This window comes from Rhinatrema bivittatum, chromosome 7 (genome assembly GCF_901001135.1).
Source record: "Rhinatrema bivittatum chromosome 7, aRhiBiv1.1, whole genome shotgun sequence".
In the NCBI taxonomy this organism is placed as follows: Eukaryota; Metazoa; Chordata; class Amphibia; order Gymnophiona; family Rhinatrematidae; genus Rhinatrema; species Rhinatrema bivittatum.
In genome coordinates this window covers 136655725-136682654 of record NC_042621.1, presented here as the reverse complement: position 1 = coordinate 136682654, position 26930 = coordinate 136655725, and the positions used below count along the sequence as shown (strand labels likewise).

Here is a 26930-nt window from a genome sequence, read left to right as displayed (position 1 = left end):
GGTGGGGTTTCCCCCAGACATCAACCAACTTCTCAGGACAGCCGACGAGGGCAGATGTACTCCTGGTTGTTTCTGTCCAGGGCTTCAAGGTTGTAATTAAAATCATCCCCAAGCACCATGCCCTCATCGACATCCAAGCTGTCAAAATAGGTTGACATCCAGCTGTAGAACTGCTGTCTACTGGGCCCTGCACTCGGAGTGTACACGTTTAAGAGATTAATGATTCTGCACTTGAGCTGGATCTTGAAATGCAGTGTTCCTGGCATGGCAGCACTCACATAAAGCAACTTAGGCTGAAAGGTTTCTGCCAACAGTTACCCCTCCACCAGATGTAGCAGTGAGGAGATTAAAGAAGACACTGCTGTGCCATTCCAACAGCCAGTTGGTTTTGTCTAATAAGAGTGGTATGGGTCTTTTGAAGATAACTCACAACATACCCCTCCCTTTATAGGAATTTGAGTAGCAGAAGCCTACAGAACCCAACCCTACAATTGACATTGAGTGTGCCATCCTCTGTCAGTGAAATTCTCAAATCCTTACTTGAGAAGCTTAAGATGGTTGTAAAACTTCCAGAGAAAAGATTTTGTTTAACATACATCAAAAGCTTTAACATGAAAGAAAGCCTTGATTATTCTAACAAAGGGGATCATCCTAGAATTTTGCAGGATTTTTTTTAAATAGAAAACGAGCTTCTGGATTTAGCTCCTGGTAAACTGCATGTACTGTCTATGATAGCCAGGTGCTTCAACTGTGGAGAGAGAGAGAGAAGGTGAAGCTGACAACTACCTGGGAAATACAGGTATTCCTATACAAATACATGGCCAGCAGTGTGTCTGGAGATATTTGATTCCAAGGCTGCAATGTTTATTAGTTAATAAGTTTCTAATCAAGCCATTTTACAGTATTTTTATTTTTATAATTTTCTTTTTATTGACTTCCAAAGAACAGATAAGGATAAAGCCATATACATAAATGGTACAAATCGTAACGATTAATACAGAATAAACCCCCTTGCTCTCAGTGTCAGCGTATAATAGAAAACAAAGTTAACAAAATCATACATAATTGAGTCTTCCATGATACTTTATGCATTGGTCTAGCAAACCAGAACACAACAGTAGATGTACAAATTATACCTTAGGGCCCGGCCTGGGAGACCTCTGGTTGAGTGTCTCCAAGCCCTTTATGACAAATTATGTCTCTTAAGTAAATAGGGGTTCCATATAGCATGAAATTTCGATAAGATGTGTCTTTTAACAGCTGTCAATTTGTGCATTGTACATACTCTATCCAGGCGAAATAAAACTTTTCCCATAGCAGGTGCCTGTTTTTGCCTCCCTATTTCAATTGAGCTGCTACGCAGACCTCCTGCACCAGACTTTTTTGCGTATTGTCTAGTATGGGGATTGGAAAGTACAGCAGTGCCTGCTCAGCCTAGAGTACGAGGGTGGTCCGCAGCAGTTGGGATAAGAAAGTTCCCAATTCCATCCAGAATGCTGAGATAACAGGGCATTCCCACCAGATATGATAAAGGGAGCCCTGGTTGCCACAACGCCTCCAACATAAACCACTTATAGTAGGATACATTACATGCAATTTATCTGGTGTGTAGTACTAGCGATATAATAGCTTAAGGCAGTTCTCCTTAATAAGTGTAGATATAGATATCCTACGTAAAGTGTGCTGAACAGTGTCCCATGTTTCGTACGCATAGGACCTTCCAAAAATGTGTTCCCATGCCAAGATATGTGACATCTTTTCCTTGGGAGTTGTGGTTAGGATACCATATAATTTAGAGATGAGGTTTCTAATATAGTCCCCTGTAGAACAGGGGAGATACTAGTTCTGAGAGAGGTTGCAATTTTGATTGAATGCAAGAAATAGGCTATTTGTTGGAATGCAAGAAATTCAGATTTTGGCAGCCCATGACGGGCGCATAATTGTTCAAAGGGTACTAACCGACCCTCTTCCCAAACATGCTTGATCAGATAAACCCCATGTGCCATCCTAGTTTTAAATGCTTGTGGCTGGAGACAGGGGACAAAGAAAGTATTATGAAATAGATGTGTAAGGGGGGAGTATTCTCTGGGTCCAATCAATTTAAGTCGCACTTTCTTCCATAAATTACGGGGAATTGCGGGTGGAAGGCAGAATGTGTGTGTTACTCCTCCACGTTCTGCTAGGTTGCCATAACAAAGCAGCCAATGGCATTGGTGCAGCCTGCCAATCAACAACTTATCTAAGTTGCGCAGCCAGATAGTATGACTCTGTGTTGGGTACTCCCAACCCACCCTCGAGTTTAGGGGCATATTGTATTGACCGCTTCAACCTTGGAGGCCGTCTGTTCCAAATAAAACTGAAGATTCTACGCTGCCATCTCTTCAACAATAGATGGGGTATGGGGATAGGCAGTGTTTGAAAGAGGTAGAGGAGGCACGGGAGGACATTCATTTTAATTAGTGCAAACCTGCCCAGCCACGAAAGAGTCAGGAACTCCCACCTTTCCAAATCTCGCCATATGTTACCCATCAGGGGTGTGTAATTAAGATCATACAAGGAGGTGAGATGATGCCCCAAATAAATTCCCAAGTACTTTAGCTTATGCTTAACCCAACAAAATGGATATTGAGGCTTCAAAGAGGGCACTAACCTAGAGTTACATGATATGTTTAATATCTCTGACTTTTCCCAGTTAACCTTAAACCCGGATATACGACTAAATCTATCCAGCTCCACTTCAATAGCACACAGCGACCGATGGGGGTCGCTCACTGTAAAGATGATATCATCAGCAAATAAAGACAACTTAAGGGAGTTCACCCCCACCGATATTCCTGGGATATGGGTATTGTCTCTAATCATAGTATCAAGTGGTTCAAGAAATAAGGCAAAGAGCAAAGGCAACAAAGGGCAGCCTTGCCTAGTTCCTTGACCCACAACGAAGTTGCCAGAATAGCCACCATTCACTCTCACACAGGCCAGGGGTTTGTCATACAACTTGTCTATTCACTTTCTAAATCCCGTTCCAAAACCCATGTCCTCCAAAACCCTAAAAAGGAAAGGCCAGTGTACAAGGTCAAAGGCCTTCTCTGCATCTATAAATAGAAATAAGCTAGGACTCTGTTCTGCATGTACTTTCCACATTATGTTGACAAACTTGCGGACTTTGTCACCGGACATTCTACCAGGGATGAATCCTACTTGGTCGTGATGGACAAGCTTAACTATATGGATATTGAGCCGGGCAGCAAGGATCTTAGCTAAAATCTTAAGGTCTATGTTAATGCGCAATTAAGGTCTGTATGATCCGCAAAGCACCGGATCTCTTCCGGGCTTAGCGATAACATTTTACAGTATTTACTGCTTGAAAAGCAACACTAAAATCAAAATCTTTGTTTTTAAAGGGGCCGATATTCAGCCACTGAGTGGCTAATTTTGTTAACCAGATATTCCTATCTGGCTAACTTAACCAGGATATTCAGCGGTGTGGCAGTGCCGCTGAATATACCCGGCTATCTTTAAAGTTAGCTGGATAGGTATAACTTTTAAGATAGCAAGAAGGGCTCACATTCACACCTTTCCTTACAGATTGCTGAGGGCATGAGCTCAGTGAATGCATTTCCGTGACAGGCCATTGCCGGATTGGCTGCCCAAGTCCAGGAGTAAAATGCAAAGTTGAATTCCTTGAATGATCTCCTGCATGGGTTTACTCAAGATCAACTTGATCACCTGACCACTTACTTCAGGTTCTGACACAGCAATGGACACTGTCAGGCTAAACTTTCAGGTCCACTTCTAGTACCAGCCCTGGTAAACCCGGCATTCGTGCCCATTCAGGCTAGTGAATCCATGATACAGCTTTCCCCACCTCTTAGGTATAGTGGCAACCCCAAGAGATGCAGAGGGTTCCTCAATGTCTGTAAAATGCATTTCAAGTTACAGGCAGCTCGGTTTTTTTCAGAGTGTGTCAAGATAATGTATATACTCTCCTGTTGGATGGTCCTGCTCTTGCCTAGGAGCCTAGGCTTCTCCCTTATGGGAACGAGATGATCCACTTCTTAGAAGTTTTATTAATTTCGTACATAAGTTCCGCCTGTTCTTTGAAAGCCTGTATGTGTTTCATCCGCAGCCATGGAACTACTTCATATCAGTCAAGGTGCTCGCACCATGGGTGAGTATGCAGTGGAATTTCATACTTTGGCCTCTGAGCTTGGTTGGGATGAAGACAGCCAAACTGCCATCTTCTGGCAGGTATTATCTGGAGAAATAAAAGATGAACTGGTGGCTTGGGATCTTATGCCATCTCTGGAAGCACTCATTGCCTTGGCCATCTGAGCTGATTTAAGATTTCAAGAACAAGCTCGAGAGAAGAAGGCATTTCATTGACCCACCAATGTGGCTCTTAAGCTTCTGCACCCCCTGGATCCTACCTCAGACCCCAGAAGAACATATGCAATTGGGCAGGACTCAGCTCTCAGATGAAGAAAAACCGAGAAGAATACTGCATAACCTCTGCCTTTACTGTGTAGCACAAGGGCATTTTGCTAACCGGTGCCCCAAGAAACCAGAGAATCCTTTGAAAGGAAGCTTAGTCTGGAAGATGGTAAAACCAGTGTCTCTTTTCTTCGGGGAATACACCGTTAAGATTGAAGCCCTACTTGACTCTGGAGCAAGGGGGCAACTTTATTCAGGAATTACCACTATGCCAGTACAGCTGCCCTACTACCATCTTGACCATTCCCTGCATCATTTCTTCTATGGGGAACCCCTGCCTGGTCGAGTGACCCCAGCCATTTTGCCTATTGCCATGCAGATTGGTTCACATCAAGAAAATTTCAAGTTCTAAGTACTGCCTGAGGCAACCAACCCTGTTGTTATGTGATTACTTTGGCTCAGACTCCACCAACTGTCAATTGATTGGACTATGTTATAGATCAACCATTGGGGTCCTTCTTGCCAGGAGCATTGTGCCATCTAGTCCCTGCCTCCAGCTACCCCGCTCCAGATTACCTTGCCTGATCTTTCAAACCTGCCGCTCTGGTACACATCGCTTACTGATCTATGCTATGAGCTACAACCTAGAGCCTTGGTGCCCTGCAAATCTACTGGCTATTCAAAATTCTTGAAGTCCTTTATTGTGGAGGTAGTGGCCACTGCCAAGAAGGCAAGGGCTGACCTCATTCAACATGATGATCTTGGAACTCATAAGTCACACTCTTCTCTCTCTGAAGGGTCCTTGCCTGCAGAAGAGAATCAGCCAGCGGATGCTTTTTCGGGTCGGCCCAAGCACCAAAGAATCCCTGGAAATCATACCAAGCCTCCCAAGTCCCCATATGGTAAAGATGTACCATCGACTTCTCTCCAGAAGCCGAAGACCAGAGCTCTAGGGAGGGAGCTTAGAAGGGGGTCCTGTTATGTTTGCCAGCTCACAGGACAACCCTGCAAGCTGGCGTGCTCACCCCTCCAAATGCCACTGAGTTCACCACTCCTCTCCATAGTAGAACACCATAAGACCATGTCTCTCCAGCATCTCTCTAGGTGAGTGCACGCCACACCTCCCATCTCTTAAAGGCCCCACAGCAGGAAGATGCTAGTGGCGCCACCTAACGTAATCAGTCCTCCAGCCCTATATAAGGGCATTGCAGTTTGTGCTTCTTTGTCTCAGCAATGAGTCGACTACAGCCTTTTAGTGTTAGTTGATGCATCGTGTGTATTCCTGTTCTTGCCTGCCTGACCCAGCATTCCAGTTCCAGCCTTGCCTGCCTGCCTTATCTCTCTAGCCTTGCCTGCTAGCCTTGTGTTGCCCAGCATGCTTCCAGCCTCACCTCATCCAGCATGCTTCCAGCCTTTCCTCATCCAGTATGCTTCCAGCCTTTCCTCATTCAGTTTGTCTTCAGCCTTGCCTTGTCTTTGTCTCCTCACTTTGTCTGTCCACCTTACCCTTATCTTCAGAGTCTGCCATGCCTTGTCTCTTGGTCTTGTCCTCTCTGTTCCCCTGTGTATTGTCTGTCTTGGCTAGTTCTTCCAGTTCTCCAAGTTTCAATCTGTAAAGAAACCAGAGCCTTGGACTTTGACATACCCTTTGCTTGCCGCCTGGATCTGACCCTAGCCTTGAACTTGGACTGTGCCTTGTCTGCTGTCAGCTCCAACTCTTGGGCTGTCTGTGGACTCTGTCTAGCTCTCTGAAGCTGCTAGTCCTACCGGCTGCCAGAACCCAAGGGCCCAACCTGCAGGGAGGCAGCTGTTTCAGGTGAAGTCTTAGCCTGGCCTGTACCAAAGCACCACGAGGTGGCATGAACTGTGCCATAGCAAGAAGAGCTCACACTCACACCGTTCCTTACAAAAAAGTTTAATGCCAGCTATGTATTTAACACCAGAGAAATACAAAAGGAGAGACTGCTCTATCTCTTCCTTAGAGACCGACTTCTCCATTCTCTTAGAAATGGTATCTCCTAGAAGAGATAAAGACACATTTGCAGGGTAATAATGTAGATGCTTTGCTGCTGCTTCACATGCTATACCAGTTCTGCTACAATTACAAGTTTTTAATTACCAAGTTTGTTAATCTACTGTCTTTCACAAGAACTACTATAAATATCATAAAAGTAAACACACCTGTTGTGGGCTCTAAATTGAGATTCTAATTGATAGTTATTGATCTAATCCCTTTCTTCTGCCTCAGCTTTCATAGGCAATTTTGCTTTCTTCTTGTTAATCATAAATAAATAACTGCCCAAACTTGGGTAGTTCATAGAAAATTTTTCAACCAAACTGATTGCAATTTATAAACTTAAGTAATTAGAAAGATCATGGATATGCAACTCAATTTGATCCAGAATTTAATCACCTTTTGTTGGTTTCTCTAATTTCAGGTGACTTTCCGTAATGAAACAACCCAGGAATATATGTTTTATTTTGTCACATTCAAGGCCACTCCTCCTGGCATCATTAGTACTATTGAAATGATGACATCAGTACGACAGACTGCCTCTGCCACTGTGAAGGTGGAGAACCCACTGAGTGTCCCAGTGACATTCAGTGTTGATTGTAAAGTGTCAGAAATCAGCATTCCCCCACACGTTACAGTTCCTGCCTGCTCTGAGGTAGGTACTGATTCCAGTGAGAATTGCATGAGCTCTAGAGCTTGCGGCTCCCCTTCAGCCCCATGGAGTTAAATAGTAGCAAAAACAGTGACATCAGTGAGCAGACAGCTCAGATCTCCTAAATCTTCTATGCATGCATGCTTCTCCCCTTCCCAGTGGTGCATGGGAGAGGAAGAGAAGGCAAGGCAGCCATGGGGAGAAACAATGGTAGTGCCAGAGAAGGGAAGACTTTGAGGAAAGAACCAGAGATGGCATGAATGGAGGGGGAGGCCATAAGCAAAAGATTATTGTCCTAGCTATAAATACTGATTTCCATGCTTTGTATCCATTTATAGCTTTTTTTTTTTTTAAATATCTGTTTTAGAAGTTTTAACTAATGTAAAATAAAACTCCTCCATGTTTGTTCTGATACTTTCAGAGCATACATGGCAATCAGTAACATTCATTCTGCACCAGGTAAAACTGTTTAGTCATTATATTAGAAATTCTTTATATGATTCTCTTAAATTCTTCTAAATTTCTGGGAGCTGGCATGTTAATAAGAGAGTCACCAATTATCTCATAGACACCGGTTCATATTGGATACAGTGTAAAAATGTACATTCTGTTGTTTGAACCAGTCAATATATTTTATGTGTTCTAAACATGACAGCTAGAGAGATGGAATTGCAGAAGTACATCCTAAAAGCATGAAGCATTATTTATTTATTTTTATTTTTATTTTAAAACTCTTCTATACCGTCATTAATTCACCATCACAACGGTTTACAGAAAGGCACAATAAGAAAAAAAAACAAAAAACCTATAATTGGTATAGATTACAAATTATTCATGTGCCAACATAGTACGGTAACATTTTAATAAGAAAAGACTATGTGTTAATTAAGGCTTATATGTTGGTTGAAAAACTGTCAAGCGGTTCAAATCTAGCGTTAATATGCAATTGGAGATATTAGAGGAAAAAACTGATTACTTGGTACATCATCTTTCAACTGTTTTCCTCCTTCTCTTTGGGGCGGATTTTAAAAGCCCTGCTCGCGTAAATCCGCCCGGATTTACGCGAGCAGGGCCTTGCGTGCCTATTTTCCATAGGCCGCCAGCGCGCGCAGAGCCCTGGGACGTGCGTAGGTCCCGGGATTTTTCGAAGGGGGCGTGTCGGGGGCATGTCGGGGGGCGGGACCGGATGACGCGGCATTTCGGGGGCGGTACCGGGGGTGTGGTTTCGGCCCGGGGCGTTTCGGGGGCGTGGCCGCGCCCTCCGGAACCGCCCCCGGGTCAAGTCTCGGCGCGCCAGCAGCCCGCTGGCGCGCATGGATTTACGTCTCCCTCCGGGAGGCGTAAATCCGTGGATAAAGGTGGGGGGGGTTTAGATAGGGCCAGGGGGGTGGGTTAGGGAGGGGAAGGTGAGGGGAGGGCGAAAGAAAGTTCCCTCCGAGGCCGCTCCAATTTCGGAGCGGCCTCGGAGGAAACGGTGACAGGCTGCGCGGCTCGGCGCGCCGGCTGCCCAAAATCGGCAGCCTTGCGCGCGCCGATCCAGGATTTTAGAAGATATGCGCGGCTACGCACGTATCTTATAAAATCCAGTGTACTTTTGTTTGCGCCTGGTGCGCAAACAAAAGTATGCGAATGCGCTTTTTTAAAAAATCTACCTCTTTGTCTTTATAAAAAGCTTGTTTAAAAAGCCAGGTTTTCAGACTAGTTTTGTATAAACAATTTTTTATTATTATAGAAGTATTATAATAGTACAGATGGGATTAGAGATATACGGTTTCTTCCATATCCCCAATCCCGTAACCAAACCATGTTAACCAATGTTTCTATACATTTCCCCCCCCCCCCCCCCTTACCCAACCCCTCCCAGGTAGGTACTTAACGTCCATGTCAAGCTAACACACTGATAGTCTACACGAGTGGGTTACCATCCCGTCCAGTATCCACTCAAGAGTTAAGAATCAGGCTTCTGGCTCGATGTGGCAATGCCTGTATATATCCATTCCAGAGCAGCAGAAACCATCGACGTCGTTGAGGGTCCACTTTGGAAGCCATGTTCTCCATTTGCATCAGACGATGGAGATGTATCCACCACAACCAGAAGGAGGGAGTCGTTGTTTCCTTCCAATTAATCAACACAATATTTTTCCCCACTGCAAAGGCTTTCCGCAGAAACCAGCGGAACTCCAGTCGTTTAACCAACGGACGGGGGATACAATCAAATAATATCATGTATGGCGACATAGGCAGTTTCACATCTATCAATTCACTCAGGTATTTTACCATCTTCCCCCAATATATACAGATCCCTGTACATTCCCAAAAAACATGAGATAATGTCCCTTTAGGCCAAGAACAACGGGGACAGGAGGCATTCTGCACTAATTGCGCACGGAATGCAATTTGCGGGGTTATATAGGCTCGATACAACAGTTTAAACTGCATTTCCCTATAGTACATGTTACTTGTGACTCTTGTCAAAGTTTTCATAGAAGCCGCAAACACCCCCAGAGGTACCTGAAACACCCCATCTTTATTCCATCTCTCCATCGCACAGCTATATACCTCCGTGGCTCGATCCTTAGAGCATGATAGTATCCTGATAGGGATGGACCTTGTGTCTTGCCCAGCTGAAAAAACCTCTCAAGGGCCTGGAGATGGGCAGTAACTTTGTACAGATCCGGGATGGAATTAAAATAGTGACAGATCTGCATATAGCCAAATAGGTTAGTACCCGGGAGCCCATATAGTGACTGAAGTTCTGCAAAGGAAAACGGGACCCCAACATCATTAATCACATGACCCAACATACTTATACCCGCTACTTTCCAGTCTCGAAACACTTTACATTGGGTCCCAGGAGGAAAATGCGGATTGCCCATTATAGGCATCAAAAACGCAGTATACTCAGGGAGCCCTAGTTTTTTTGTCATATAGCACCAGGATTGTCGAAGAGGTGCAATGAGAGGATCCCGCTTAACTTCATCCGTTAAGTCTTTGTTTGGGCACATAAGTACAAATTGTATTGCCAAGGGATGTACAAGCGTGTGCTCTGCTATTAAGCCAACGAGATTCGAATCTCCCGAGTTCCAATCCCTGACTAAACGCAAGTTAGCCGCTACCGCATAACTTTGCATGTCCGGTACTCCCATACCACCGGCACCCCATTTCATTTTTAACCATTGCAGAGGGACACGAGCCTTTTTACCCTTCCAAAAAAAAACCCGAAGTAGTGAGTCTAAAGTGCCCAGATCCTTCCTATTAATAAATAATGGTAGATTTTGCACCACGTAGAGCCATTTAGGCAATATGACTAATTTAAATAGATTGATGCGGCCTCCCAATGATAGGGGAAGCTCCTTCCATAAACTCAATTTTTCCCTTGTTAAGGTAAGTAGGCGGGTTATGTTAAGAGAATATATAGCTCTCAAATCAGTGGATAAAAAAAACCCCAAATACTTAAGCCTGGTGTTAGCCCAGCGTAACGGAAAGGTTCCTTCCCATCTCTCCCTCAAGGCAGAAGGATATCCCAGGGCCTCTGATTTATCCCAATTGATGTTCAGACCGGAAAATTCTCCAAAGTCTCTAAATAACGCTAATAGAGCTCCTAAAGAGCGAGCCGGCGTTGTAAGAAAAACCAAAATGTCATCCGCGAAGGCGGCATATTTAAAAAGCTCCTTCTCTGTTTTGGAGTAGAACTGTACGCCTCGTATGGCCGGAGTTTCCTGCACTGCCAAGAGCAACGGCTCTAAAGTAAGTGTAAACAAAAGGGGGGATAGCGGGCAACCCTGACGTGTTCCCCTCAGTACCGGAACAGGGAAAGACAATATTCCATTAATTAATAATCTGGCCTGGGGAGCATTGTAGAGTAGCTGGATCGCCTCCAAAAAGAAACCCTGAAACCCCATTTCAGTTAGCACCCGGAACAAGTAGCCCCACTCAACCCGGTCAAATGCCTTTTCGGCATCTAGACTAACCACTAAAAAGGGAATATTAGTACGTGTACAGAGAGTCATCGCTGCCATCACCTTTCTAATGTTCGGTAAGGCATAACGCCTTTGAACAAAGCCCACTTGGCCTGGCTGTATTAGTTTAGATAAAATGGTTCCCAGACGATCTGCCAGAATTTTGGCCAGGAATTTATGATCTACATTCAACAGTGAAATGGGGCGATACACTGCGGGCTCTAGCGGATCCTTTCCTGGTTTCGGAATTAAGGTTACATGGGATGTATTACCCATTGGGGGGAAGGAACCTTGCTGGATCCAACTATGGAACACCAAGGGAAGGAGGCCCGCCAAAGGTTCAGCTAAACACTGGTAAAATTCCGCACTGTAACCGTCCGGCCCAGGCGTTTTCAATTTTTTGGCTGTCCTAATGACCTTACTAACCTCATCTACCCGAATAGGCTCATTAAGCCAGCGCTGCTGTGCCACAGTAATTGACGGCATCTTTACCCGAGCGGAGAAAGTATCCCACTTGTCCTGGTCCCAACTCCCCGCACTATAGAGCTCCGTGTAATAGTCTTGAAAGGCTTTTACAATTTCATTTGGTTCATTTACTATCCGCCCGCTATCAGTACGCAGCGCTGCGACGTGTCTCGAGCCTCCCAACGAGCGCACTAAGTTCGCCATCATTTTTCCTGATTTATTACCGAATTGATATAGTTTATAACGATAATAGAGAACACTCTTAACAGCCCTCTGATGTAAGAGGGAATTGATCTCCGTTTGCAAGGATAGGTACGCAGTACGTCGCTCTCTTGATGGTTGGGCCACTAGACCTCGTTTAGCATCTCTCAACTGCGCAGTAAGAAGGAGTAGTCTTTTATCTAGGGATTTCCTCCAGTAAGCTGCATATGAAATGATGTTCCCCCTCAATACTACTTTTGCCGTATTCCAGAAAAGAACTGGGTCCCCCAGATGTTGTGCATTTAGAGTGGCATATTCCTCCCATCTCTCTCTAACATACGTCTGAAACGGCAAGTCCTCCGCTAAAAAATACGGATATCTCCAGTGCCGTTCCTGGTGCGAAGCCAAAGTAGCCTTTAGATCTATCCATATGGGTGCATGGTCCGAAATAAGGACATCCCCAATACCTGTTTCTAAAACTTGTGAGAAATAGGAGTCGCTTACAAAGAAATAATCTATGCGAGATTGGGTCGCATGCGCTCTAGCGAAGTGTGAAAATTATTTTTCAAAAGGGTGAAGCGTTCTCCATGAGTCCACTAAATGCAAAGTATTCTCTAGAGTCCGCAGCTCTTTACTGGGCCTTCCAACGGATGATCCATTAGCAATTCTATCCCAAACCGGGTCTTTTAAGGCGTTGAAATCTCCCCCCAGCACCAGGGTCTTACCTAAATAGGGAAGAAGCACCTGCTGTAAATTATGGTAGAACCCCGCTTGCTGAGAATTAGGAGCATAGATACAGCATAATACAATAGGAGTATGCTGCATGTCGGCCTCCAGGATCAGGTATCTACCCTCGGGATCTTTTATCTCATTGGACACCCTCAGAGGGAAATTTTTCCTAATTAATATCGCTACCCCCGCCGATCTGGAACTACCAGAGGCAAAATGTACCTCTCCCACCCATCCCTGACGTAATTTAATGTGTTCTGCGTCGGACAAATGGGTTTCCTGTAAAAACGCCAAATCTGTAGATTTACGTTTTAGAGCCTGCAAAATTTTGTATCTCTTGATCGGAGAATGGATACCACACACATTCCACGAAGTTAATCTGTGTCTTGAATTAACCATGATCTATAACCAAAAGTGTGATTCCCACTTCATAGATGGAGCCACAGAAAACAAGAGAAGGCCGTCCCAGCAAGAACCTTCCCTTGAACCACCTGTCATATCCCACTCGTGTAGCAATCAACATATCAGCACCCAAGGTCCCCCCACCCCCACATAGACACAATAATACTTCCTCTCTATTACCCCTCCCTCCCTGGATCCCCCCGCCTCCCCTTCTATCTCTTCCCTCCCTCCACCTCCATACCCTTCCCCCCCCCTTATCTCCCAGCAATAGTCTTCCCACCCCCGTATCTGAGATCACTAACGAACGCTACCAACTCTCATCCCCCTCCAGCCCCTCCCCCCCCCCCCCCCCCCCCCGCTAGCTTAGTACTCCACAGCCAAAACTGCAGTGGACCATAATTACTCCTCCCGAGAGAATGAGGGAGCGTTTCCCTTATCAAGAACACTCCACCGCAGTCTGCCTGTCGCGATTATCATAACCAAACAGCCCTTCTGTTTTCCAAGTAATCTAACTTCCTTTTTAGGTTGGAAATGGCTTATTCCTCCAGGATCTAACCCCCGAATATGAACTAAGTTCTTGCATCCCCCGGGCCTCTCAAACCTTCCTACTAAAAAGTACTCCTTATAAATTAACTAACCAGGGTGAACCAACCCAACTCAGATGAATCCAAGATAAGAGATCATCGGAAACCAGGGAATAATGAAAAACAACACACATAAACAAAACAACAAGTGTCAACAATTCCGAAAGCATGGTCAGGCTCCTCAGAGATCCAAACGCCGTCAAGTTGATCTGTGCACCTCCGATCCCGGGTGCAGCGGCACCATTCTCTCCCCCCGATCTGTCTGAATTTAGAGCGTGTCCCGCGACAAAAACGTGCCAGTCCCCCAGCATCAAGGAACTGCATATAATTTTAATGCTCCATATCCAGCTGTTTCCCGCCTTCCCCAAGGACGGGTATGTCTGTCGCCGTCCTTTCTCCCCCACACTCTCATCAGTCTTGCCCACGGGATCCCAGCATTGAATTAAAGTTCAGAAATCGAGGATTCGCTCGCCAGCCGCTTGAGCAGTCCTACCTGTGAGGTCCCGAAGCGTTTGATGGAGCAGCTGGCTGTTTACTCCAAGCCCGCAATCTGTTCTGTCGCTCTAATTCCTCAGTTAATTAGTAATTATAATGTCCAACGTCTGATTTCGCCCACGGAAACTCTTACGCAGGCCTCTATTGCAGTTCGTGCCGTCATTTGCCTCCGCCGGACTTTCTGGAGGCGCCATCGGCCATCTTGCCCATGTGGTAATCCTCAGTTTTGGTTGTCCGGATCATTCCGGGAGTCCCCCCCTGAACCGGTGAGTGACTTGACAAACTCTTGCAGCTCCCCTACTTTAGAAAACCAGCGAGGGCCTTTCGGGGTGGTTACTCGGACTCTTGCCGGGTATATTATCATTGCTCGATGACCTAAATTGTGTAGCTGGGAGCACAGTGGTGCAAAGGATCGCCGCTGGGCCGATAATGCCGCCGAGAAATCTTGAAAGATTAAGATCTTCTGACCCTCGTACCTCAGCTCCTTATCTCCTCTGGCTGCTCATAAAATCGCTTCTTTATGAGCATAATTTAAAATTTTTGCTATGACCACCCTGGGCCGTTCTTGCTGCGGTTTTTTAACTCCTAACCGATGCGCACATTCCACCCTCAGGGGCCCACGCACCAAATTCAAATTAAGCTCTTTAGTCAGCCAGGCTTCCAGCCATTGTGGCAATTCCCTCTCGTCTAAGGATTCAGGCAGTCCAACAAATCTAAGATTAGATCTTCGGGACCTATTCTCCAGGTCCTCTATGCGATCAGTGTTGGTTGCCAGCGCTTTCTTGAGGGATTCCAGCTCTGACTGTACACTGTGTAGGCCATCTTCGGTATCTGAAACTCTGTGTTCCAAGTCTCCAAAACAAGTTTCATACCCAGCAATAGAAGCAGTAAGTTCTCCAAGTTGGTGGGAAAGTTTTTTAAACTCCGGTTCTAGTGCTTCCACCACTGCAGCTTTGATATCCGCCCAGTTGGTGGGGACAGGGTATTCAGCCATTCCCAGCTCCTCTTCCGACAGCGCCTCAGGAGGCCTCCCTTTTTCTTTCTCTTTTTCTTTATCTTTTCGTGCTGTTTGAGTTGACATTTTACCCTCTATTGTTAGCAGATGCTGTCTTCAGTCTTAATCTGAAAGTATATTTTATCTTTGATGTTTGGAATTGGAAGGATGGGGCTGGATAAGCAGGGTGAGAGCCAGAGAAGGAGAGCTACATCTGCTCTCCCTCACAGCGTCACGTCTTCAGACTAGTTTTAAATAGTTTCAAATTTCTCTGCAGCCTTATTTCGAGAGGCATGGAGTTCCATAGAACAGGTCTAGCCAGCGACAGTGCTCTCTCCCTTACCTGAGTGAGATGTGCTGATTTAACAGAAGGAATAGTTAGTAGAGCTTTATTGGCAGATCTAAGGTTTCTGTGTGGTACATGTACGCGCAGTGCTGTGTTAAACCAGTCTGCCTTTTCATCATGGATTAGTTTATGAATTATACACATTGCTTTGTATTGTATTCTTTGTTCAATTGGAAGCCAGTGTAGTTCAGCAAGTGTACCTGTGATGTGGTCTCTTTTCTTTTTGCTGTCAAAATTCTAGCAGCGGAATTTTGCAATATTTGGAGTGGTCTAATAGTAACTTGAGGTAGCCCTAATAGCAGAGAGTTACAGTAGTCTGTGCTTGCGAATATCATTGCCTGTAGGACTGTGCGAAAATTACAGTGTTAACAGGGGTTTCAGTCTTCTAAGGACCATTAGTTTGGCATAACCTTCTTTTAATTTCTGTGAAATGTGTTGTTTCATGTTAAGCTCAGGGTCAATTATTACCCTTAGATTCCGTACTTTTATTGCTAACTCTATGGTTTGATTATTTTTTATTGCGATTGTAGTTTGTGTAGGGTGTATATTTTTTCGTTCTAGGTGTAAGAATACAGTTTTATCAATGTTTATTACCAGTTCCATTTGGTTTAGGAGGTGTTTGATTATTTCAAGATACATATTAGCCAGTTTCATTGTTTCTTCGATTGTGTTTACAATGGCTAACAGTACTTGTATGTCATCCACGTATATGTAGTGCATTGTTCCAAGTCCAGCGAGTAGGTGACATACTGGGAGGAGATAAATGTTAGAGTGTTGCGGACAGGGCTGAACCCTGTGGGATTCCTGTTTGTAGTTTAACTTTGTATGGTAGTGTGTTTTTGATTTGTACTTGGAAAAATCTGTTGCTTAAGTATGACTCAAACCAGTTTATTGTTTTGTTATTGAGTCCTATTTCTTTTAGTCTATTGATTAGTATTTTGTGATTTACAGTGTCAAATGCTGCCGAGAGATCCAATAGAATCAGAATGTAATGTGTTCTTGTATCATAGCCTCTTAAGATATTGTCTGATAAAGCTAGTAATAATGTCTCAGTACTGTAGTGTTTGCGGAAACCATGTTGTGCAGGATATAATATGTTATTACTTTCTAAGTGGTTTGATAGTTGTTTTTGAACTGTTTTTTCAATTAGTTTGGCTATTAGAGGTAAGTTGGAGACTGGTCTATAGTTGCTCAGCTTTAGGAGGTCAAGGTTCTTTTTCTTAATGATTGGCTTTATTATGGCTCCTTTCAGGATATCTGGCATTGATCCTTCATCTAGGGAAAGGTTGATGATCTTAGTTAATGTTGGGACTACTGTGTTGGCTAGTTTTTTTAATTCCATTATGGGTATGTTGTCAATTGAGTGAGGAGCAGGGTTCAGTTTTTTATCCTGTTCTGACTTCAGTGTGACTGACCATATGTTAATCATTAATTATGTTATATCATTAATAGCCACCTCTTACAATGTTATTATATGTAATTATCTGATCTTCATTTTCCTTCTTACTCCAAGTTCTATATTTCCTTGTTACATGTAACTGCTTTTTCTGCACTATTGTTCACGTTGTTAAGTTTATTATAATTTGCACTCCTGTTTCTTGTGAACCAGCATGATGGGACTATCGTCTTGAATGTTGGTATATAAAAAACTTAAATAAATAAATAAATAAATAAATGTTGATGTCCCTTTTGGGCATCTTAATCTCTTGTTTGGTTGTGTTAGGGATTTTTGTTCTTGAGTTTTCAATTTTATCTTTAAAGAATTGAGCTACTTCATTGCATTGATTCTCTTGTAGGTTCTGATGATTGTTTGTATTGTCGCTGGTGAGGTTTTTTACTATATTAAATAGAGTTCTAGTGTTATTTGCATTAGTATTGGCTGTGTGCCATGTCCACGTGAAACTTCCAATTATGACTTGATGGCTTTGCAGAGGTTACATTTGGAATCTGAACAAGTGTATTGATCTACATTTGGAATGTTTTTGGAAGTCAAAAAGATAATACTACCACCACTGTTTAAAATTATGGTTGACACTGTAATTGGGGTTATGTGACATTAATGATACTATCTTTTTTTTTTTTTAATTTGTTTATTGAGATTGTCTCAATTGGTACAAAACAAAAGGGGTGGGTCCGAGGCCTCCAGCACAGAGGCCGCACTGGGGGATGGTGCGCTGGCAGCTGGACGACGCGCATAAGTTACGCCTGCCAGAGGCAGACGTAAATAAAGAAAAAAAGGTAGGGGGGGATTTAGGTAGGGCTGGGTTAGATAGGGGAAGGGAAGGGAAGGTGAGGAAGGGAGGGGAAGGTAGGGGAGCAGAGGGAACAGGGAAAGCCATCGGGGCTCCCCTAGGGCTTGGTGCGCGCAAGGTGCACAAGTGTGCACTCCCTTGCGCACCAACCCTGGATTTTATAACATGCGCAAGGCAGCGCACGCATGTTATAAAATCGGGTGTACATTTGTTCGCGCCAGGTAGCACGCACAAATGTATCCCACACACGCAGGTTAGAAAATCTGCCCCTTAACATGGGCATTTTTGCACGAGCACACTTTTAAAATCAACCTCTTAGTGAATATCCACCACCTTGATCCGCACTCCATAATGCAGTCAATTTCTGCAGATGAACCATATTTTTTTTTATTTCTTTCAACATATTATACCATATGGAAATTCTATTGTTTTTAGCATTAATACCAAAAACGTATTCCTCTACTTCACTACTTCTAATGTCTTTAATATTATCCCCACAGCATATTAAACAATTGTGTCGAACTTGTAGATAAACAAAACAAATGGATTGGACAAAATATTCCATAAATCCCTTAACTGTTGAAAAGACAGAAGGCAATCTTGCATTACATTAATCATTTGCCCTATGTTACTAAGCCCCTTATCTTCCCAGATCTGAAATAGGGACTTTCCCAAACCTACAAGGAATCAGCATGTCCTATTAAAAAAAAAAAAAAAAGCAAGAAAGGAGAAAGAAACATTCCTTCCTATGCATGCTCTCCATCATTGCATGCTTTTCTAACAGGAATAAACTAAACGTTATTACTGGAATTTGCCAGCAATTTACTCTATTGCATGTGAAACAAATTAATTGGCCTACAAGGAGGAACCCATTCATTCATTAAAGCTACCTTTTTATTTGAGCTAATTTGTGACACCATTCCAAACACCAATAAAGAAACCCACACACTCTGGGACTCAAAAGCCTATCATCATTTATGAGATCTTCATACGAAGTAAACGGGCTTTAAATGAATCACTTATATACAGTTAGAGTAATATGGATTTCTTCTCGTAACCATTAAGATGATAAATTCCCAACTTTTATAATCATCGGTCTCCTGTGTCTTTTCTATATCATTTTCTTATTTTTGCATTTAAAATTGCTTTGAAAAGTAAAATGCAAAAGACACTTATCTTGAGATACTATATTTGAATTCTTAATACACCAAATAGAGGGCCTGACTTGGCTCATGTTTCATGATTCTGCTTCCTCAGGGGCTATTGATGTGGTAAAACAAAAATTCAATAATTTTTCTGAAAATATATTTAAATGCCATAAGTATATAAAGAAAGAACATTCAAAAACAGTTCTTATTTTTAAAAAACGTGTCTGGGTCATGGAATCCAACTTATCTTGCAACACATAAGATACTGGCAGATAGCTTTGACGTCCTATACTTGGACCCAACATTTTGTAAAACACTATTTATAACACTTTCAAAGATAGTGTCTAACCAATAACATTTGGTAAATTAGCTATGGAAGGAGCTACAGATAATCCCAATATATAGATAGCTATCTATTGGTTCATCTAGCTATCATTTTACCTTGTTGTATGCCATACTTTGTATCGGATTGGATATTTTAAAAAACTTATGAATGACTGATCAATGCAATTACACCCCCAAATGTTACTGAATTTTTTCACCATATCAATAGCCCCTGAGAAAGGAGAATCTCAAAACACGAGCCGTGTCAGGCTCTCTATTTGCCATAATAAAAATTTAAATACAGCATCTCAAGATAAGTATTTTACTTTTTTTTTGTATTATTTTTATTAAAGCTTGTACAATTTCAACAGTGATAACACTGATAAGTTTTCTTTTTTATCCATCAACCCTAAACCCACTCCAAACCCCTTTTCATTTAATGCAGTATTTCCACTTATATACTTGAATAACTGAGAACATCAATTTGTCAATACAAAATTAACATTTGAATACCACTAACATATATTAGGACACACTAGTCCTCAGTAAAGTCAGTAAAGTCAAGAGGCACTTCCACTAAGTTGGGATATTAAGTGCACCCTCATAAATCAGAGGAGAAAGTTTTCACAAATGGTGCCTAAATTTGCAGCATCTGACTTTATGCTCTTTTAGAGCCTCCTCTTACTGATTTCCTTTCTAATGTATATAAATCCATAAAGGATGATTGCCAAGAAATCAGGGTCAGGTTGGTTGGCTCCATCCATTTACACCATAGAAGATGTAACGCCACCAAGCATCTTTTAATCAACAAAAGTTTATGGAAAGGTGTTAGGTCTGACCCTCTATGGACATGATCCAATAAGCAAAATTCCGATGACTAAACTGTGGTTGGAACTTTAATAGCATTCAAGAAAGCTTTGATCAAATTCCAAAACACTGAAAAGGTCCAGAGTCCCATAAACAATATACAAAGGATGCTGCTGAATGTGAACATTTCAAACAGTTGCCAGAAGAAGCTACTTTTGCTGCGTGAGCTCTGTTTGGTCAAAATATCGCCCTATGTAAAATCCTAAAATGGACTTCCCACATGACATCATTGCTCTTAGAGCTAAAATGTCACTGTTGAGATTCATCATCTGACATGGTAGTTTTTAACTCGCGTGATCAAACTTCCGTAAATCTGGAATAAATATTGTATTTGTGGGTATTATGTAAATATTTATACATCATTGAAATAGACACTGGGCTTTTTGCCATCAAAGATAGCAGATGCTGAAGTGTCCCATTATTATTGCTCCCAACCCATATTTAACATCTGCCGTACATAGCTGCAAATTTGATGGTGAACAAAATAATCACTCTCAGAAAATGATAGACATTGAACACAGTTGGCCAAATTTTTAAATGGCCATGTGCATAAAAAATGGGGCTTACGCGCGTGGCTGGGCCTTGCGTGCACCGCACACATTTTCAAAGGGGCTCAGCCACACGCGTAACCCCTGTTATGCGCAGAAGTGCCGGGCCCAGAGAAAGGGATGGTCCAGGAGGCTGGGAGGGGTGCGGCTGGAGGCAGCCGGTACAGCGGCCATTTGCCACTGTGCCGGGGAAGCGTGTGCTGGCAGCCTGCCAGCGATTGCAAGTTGTTACTGTTCCTGAAGAGGAGCAAAAGGTAAAATAAAAAATTTGGGGGCTAGATAGGATAGGGATAGGGGGCCAGGAAGAGGGAAGAAGGTCAGTTAGGTGGGTTGAAAGTTTCCTCCCAGTTCACTCCTTAATTGGAGTGGACTGGGAGGAAACTGGGAGAGGCCCAATCTCGTCGCTTCGTGTACTTTTACAAAATTAGCCCCCCCCCCCCCCCCTGCGGATTATAAAATCTGCGTGCATGTGTGCGCGGCCCATGGATTTTATAATGTGTCCGCCGGCGCACCCATATTATAAAATTGGCACATCCATGACTATGTGCACACCTTTTAAAATCTATCCCAGTATTGGAAAGATTGCACCTTACCAATTTGCAGATTAACAAATGGATTTATACTTGAAATCCCCTGTAAACCAAGCAACCTATAACATACGTGTGTCAATCCTGGTTCAAATGTCAGGTTGCCAACCAATGTTAAACAAAGGGATAGTTGCCAACTAAGTCCCAAATGATTCCTAATACTACGCCAGCATTTCCTCATATTGCTAGCCATTAAAGATTCTAAAACATAGGAGGGCAGATCTTCATTTTTAGCAGGAATTAGATATGATAAACTTAATGGACTCATGAAGTCCCTTTCCAAAAATACAACAGAGTATTTTTCCGCCACTCCCAACCATTCCTTCAATGTTAGCAACAGACATGATGTATTATAAAATTATATATCCGAGAATCCCATGCCTCCCTCATCTCTAGGAGTTATCAAAATAGAATAGTTGATCCTAGCCTTGCGAGATTTCCAGAATTGAGCACTTAACTTCTGTAACAACTTCAAATCGTTCCTTGAGATTATGAAGGGGGCCATCTGTTACTTATACATTATTGTAGGAATTAGCACCATTTTTACAAAAGAGGAAAGTTTTGCCAACTAGCCAATTTTTGTTTAAATTCCTGAATGAGAGGTTTAAAGTTTTAAGCATATCATCGCTGAGTATCCTTTTGAACTTTGATGCCCAAATATCTGATGGTATCTACAGCCCATGTCAAAGGGAAATTCGGCCAAGTATCTATCAGCTTGCTTGCAAGATCCATAGCCTCAGATTTATTCAAGTTCAGTTTTAAACCTGAAAAACTACCAAAAATGCGTAAATATGTATACCTGAAAAACTACCAAAAATATGTATACAATTAAAACCTTGGGAAGAGTAATCCAAGCTTTGGTCAAAACTATCAACATGTTATCCATGAATAAACATCATTTTAAATTCCTTCCTCCCTACCTGAATCCCGCAAATTAGTGTTTTCATTGATTTTTTGAATTAGAGGTTCCATCGAAATAAATAATAATGGGGACATCGGGCACCCCTGCCTATTGCCTCTTCCCAGGTTAAAGATGGGGGATGTAGTACCGTTAATGCAAATATAGGCCTTAAAATTTTTATAAAGAAGCCTAATCATAGCTACTGTAGGGCTCCTAAATCCAAACTGCTCTAATGCAGCAAAGAGATAGTCCCACGCCACCCTATCAAACGCTTTTTCTGCGTCAAAACTGACTAATAGGGGGTCCACAAGCTGCATTTGTTTTTACACAACTCCAGCACCAATATTAACCTTTTAATATTATCCTGGGATTCCTTCTGTTATGAGTTGAGGTGGACCCTTGGGTCGGCCTAGTGGAACTGGGGGTTCCATAGTGGACAGGCCGGGAGGCGGAACCAAGCTGAAGCTCCGGAGACGCCTTCACCGTGGAAGTCCTAGATTCCCCCAGGAGGAGCCCGTAGGGATCTGGACTGCTGGGACTTAGGAGATCACAGCAGATGAGAGGAGGAAGTGAAGGTTTCACCCTGGAAGTCCTAGATCCCCCCAGGAGGAGCCCGTAGGGATCTGGACCGCTGGGACTTAGGAGACAACAGCGAGACGAGACGAGAAGAGGATCCGAGGGTCGAGGCAGGCGGCAGGCAAGGAACATCAGAAGCAAACCGGAGTCAAGAACCAGGAATTCACCAAGAGGGAGGATCAGCTGGAGCTGGAGCCGGGGCAGGAACACGGAAGAGGATCCGAGGGTCAAGGCAGGAACCGCAGGGACGGAAGGCAGGATCAGCAGGAACGGACAGCAGGATCAGCAGGAACAAGGATGGCAACTAGACACTCCAAGGAGAGACCTCTTTGCAAGGCAATGTTCAGGAGTCAGACACCGGCTTAAGTACTCTGCCGGCGTCTGACGTCATCCAGGGGGCTGTCCAGCACTTCCGGGTGCTGGACCTTTAAATGCTCTGCCTTCGCGCGCGCGTAGCAGCGTGGGGGTGGAGCCAGCATCGGGCCTCGGCGGTGTCTCCCTCGTGGAGATGCCGCAGCCACACGGCCTAGCAGACCTGAGACCCAGCGACTTTGGCCGCGGAACAGAGCGGAGGTAAGCGGCTACGGCCCCGATCGCGAGGGAGGCGATCGGGGCCGCAACAGTACCCCCTCTTCAAAGGACCTGGTTTACCGGGATGGTCCAGATGGAACTGTCGTAAGAGGGATTTATCTAAGATGTTGCGAGCAGGTTCCCAGGTGTTGTCTTCATCTCCACAACCTTCCCAGGATAATAGATTCTCCCATCGACGGTTGAAAAAGCGCACGTCAAGGACCTCACGCACTTGGTATGTGGGGTCCTCAGCCGTAGGAGTCATTGCTGCCTCTGGCGGCTTGCAGTGAAACCGAGATAGAATCACTGGTTTGAAGGAGGGACACATGGAAGACATTGTGAATGCGTAATGTGGAAGGCAATCGTAATCGATAAGACACCATCCCAATCCGCTCCGCCACACGAAAAGGGCCACAAAACTTTATTTTATTTATTTATTTTATTATTTTTATATACCGACATTCGATCTCAATTGAGATATCACACCGGTTTACATTCAGATACTGTAGGTATTTTCCTATCCCCTGAGGGCTTACAATCTAAGTTTGTACCTGGGTGCTAACCTTTTAGAAGGTAGTCTCAGATGGATGTTCTTTGTACTGAGCCAGACGCGGTCTCCAGGAAGGAACACTGGGGCTGGTCGACGGTGCCGGTCAGCATACCTCTTTGCCGCCCTGCCAGCAGAAGTGAGTTTGCTTTGTATGGAATTCCAAAGTCCTTGAAGTTGCTGAGCTGATAACTGTGCTGCAGGTGAGGAAACCGGTATAGATAAAGGCAGAGGTGGCTTAAGTTGTTTCCCATAAACTGTTTGGAAAGGGGATCTCCCAGTCGCAGAAATCAGAGCGGCCTTGGAGGGAACTTTCTTTCACCCTCCCCTCACCTTCCCCTCCCTTCCCCTACCTAACCCACCCCCCCGGCCCTATCTAAAAAAAAAAACCCCTACCTTTATCCACGGATTTACGCCTCCCAGAGGGAGACGTAAACCCACGCGCGCCAGCGGGCTGCTGGCGCGCCGAGACTCGACCCGGGGGCGGTTCCGGAGGGTGCGGCCACGCCCCCGAAACGCCCCGGGCCGAAACCACGCCCCCGGGCCCGCCCCCAAAATGCCGCGTCGTTTGGCCCCGCCCCCGACACGCCCCCTTCAGAAAACCCCGGGGCCTACGCGCGTCCCAGGGCTCTGTGCGCGCCGGCGGCCTACGGAAAATAGGCGCGCCGGCGCGCAAGGCCCTGCTCATGTAAATCCGGGCGGATTTACGCGAGCAGGACTTTTAAAATCCGCCCGTTAATATCTAAATATAAGTATAGCATCTTTAGCTTTCTGATGCAAGTCGTCCAGCGTCTGTTGCACCATTCTAAATCTCTTTTTCCAAATATTTGAATTTCCCTTATTCCACTGGGATTTATAATAAGACATTTTTCTTTCAAGATCTATAATTTGTTTGCTCTTATTCTTCTTCTTGAAGGCCACATAGTTAATATCATCCCCACGAAGCATGGCGTTTGCCGCTTACCAAAGCAAGCACAGATTGTCTCTATGATCATGATTATCCAATTCATATAGTTGCCATTTTTTGATTTAAGTACTGTTGAAAATCTGATTCCAAATGTAACCACTCTGGCATTCTCCATTGAAACCTGCCAGATGTGGCACCCCCTGACCTACTGTACAGAAAACTGGGCAATGATCAGAAATGATTAGATTTCCAATCTCTGCTTTATCCACTTCATTAAACAGGGATTCACATACAAGGAGAAAATCAATTCTAGATTTTGTAGGATGGGCTTTAGCATAGTGTGCATAATCTCGTTCTTGTGGGTGTAAGACCTGCCAAATATCTAATAAAGATAAAGGGGTAGATTTTAAAAGAAGCGCGATCAGCCTACTTTTGCTTGCGCATCAGACTCAAGCAAAAGTACGCTGGATTTTAGTAGATACGCGCGGAGCCGCGCGTATCCACTAAAATCCTGGATCGGCGCGCGCAAGGCTATCGATTTTGTATAGCCTGCGCGCGCCGAGCCGCGCTGCCTCCCCCCGTTCCCTCCAAGGCCGCTCCGAAATCGGAGCGGCCTCGGAGGGAACTTTCCTTTGCCCTCCCCTCACCTTCCCCTCCCTTCCCCTACCTAACCCACCCACCCGGCCCTGTCTACACCCCCCCCTTACCTTTGTCGGGGGATTTACGCCTCCCGGAGGGAGACGTAAATCCCCGCGCGCCAGCGGGCCTGCTGCGCGCCGGGCCGCGACCTGGGGGCGGGTACGGAGGGCGCGGCCACGCCCCCGGGCCGTAGCCACGCCCCGTACCCGCCCCCAAAACGCTGCCGACACGCCCCCGGAACGCCGCGACGACCGGGCCCGCCCCCCGACACGCCCCCGACACGCCCCCCTCCGAGAACCCCGGGACTTACGCGAGTCCCGGGGCTCTGCGCGCGCCGGGAGGCCTATGTAAAATAGGCTTCCCGGCGCGCAGGGCCCTGCTCGCCTAAATCCGCCCGGTTTTGGGCGGATTTAGGCGAGCAGGGCTCTGAAAATCTACCCCAAAGTATCACACAAAAATTGTATACCTTTCCCCTTGCCCATTTTGGAGTTCTGAGTTAAGGAAAACCTATCCAACTCAGGGTCTGAGACACAATTAATATCACCACCTAGAACCATAGGGGTAGATTTTAAAAGAAGCGCGATCAGCCTACTTTTGCTTGCGCATCAGACTCAAGCAAAAGTACGCTGGATTTTAGTAGATACGCGCCCCCCCGACACGCCCCCCTCCGAAAACCCCGGGACGTACGCGAGTCCCGGGGTCTGCGCGCGCCGGTAGGCCTATGTAAAATAGGCTTACCGGCGCGCAGGGCCCTGCTCGCCTAAATCCGCCCGGTTTTGGGCGGATTTAGGCGAGCAGGGCGCTGAAAATCCGCCCCTAACTTTGTGAGTCTGGGCAACCAGAAAGATATTTCCTGCTTTGGGTGAGTTTAATGCACTCAAAGGATTTTGGTCCGCTGCGCCCCGACGTCAAAGGGAGGAGCCGGAAGTACCCATAAAATCGGTACTCCTGAGGTTAACCTCGCAGCTGGAGAGACATTATTTTTGTGAGTCTGGGCAACCAGAAAGATATTTCCTGCCTTGGGTGAGTTTACTGCACTCAAAGGATTTTGGTCTGCTGCGCCCCAACGGCAGAGGGAGGAGCTGGGAAGTGCCCATAAAATCGGCACTTCAGTGGTGCGATGCTGCCGCCAGCGCACCGCCAAAGCCGTGCGCGTCTAAGGGGCGTGAGGCTTTGCCCAGCTTAGCCCAGATTAGATCGGATCTGCCCAGCTGCCTGGAGTTTATTGGAGGAGAGTAAGAAAACTGTGGTGTAGATCACTTGCGATAGAGGCTTCTCTGGGACTTGACATAATTACTCTGGTAAGCCGTTTCTAACTTTTCTAATCTTTTTCTCACTGAAATGCCTCACACAAAGAGGAAAGCCAGAGTAAAAGAATTTTCCTCTACTCCAATTCCAATATCAAATCAGCCGCGATTGAAGACTGTTTCGCAAGGACTCCACCAATAACGCCGGGAAGAGAGGTCACAGGAGGTATCGGTCAGGAGCAAGAGCCGAGCCTCCAGACCTATGAAACATCTTTAAGCCCTGGCGCACCAGCAACAACAGAGTCACCGTCAGGCATGAGAGAGCTAGAGCTTCTACATGAAGTTTCTAGAATAAGATCTGCCTTGATACCATTTGGCGACCAGAGAGGAGCAGAGGGAACATCTAGCTCCTCAGGGAACCTGGAAGTGCAGGGTTCCAGGAGTCAAAATGGTGTGGCTTTACAATGCCGAGACGAATCTGGGAAGGCTCCAGTGGAGGAAGGAATCAACAAGTAAGAGTTTTAAGTAATCTTCCATTAATA

At 44.8% G+C, this 26930-nt stretch overlaps 1 protein-coding gene across 1 annotated transcript in view; it reads left to right on the top strand.

The window, feature by feature from the left end:
• Nucleotides 1-26930, top strand: part of HYDIN (HYDIN axonemal central pair apparatus protein) — a 1819717-nt gene that overhangs the window by 1755475 nt on the left and 37312 nt on the right. Inside the window, exon 84 of the mRNA XM_029609235.1 lies at nucleotides 6873-7103. Coding sequence (XP_029465095.1) covers nucleotides 6873-7103 — 231 coding nt within the window. The remainder of the gene's footprint in view (nucleotides 1-6872; nucleotides 7104-26930) is intronic.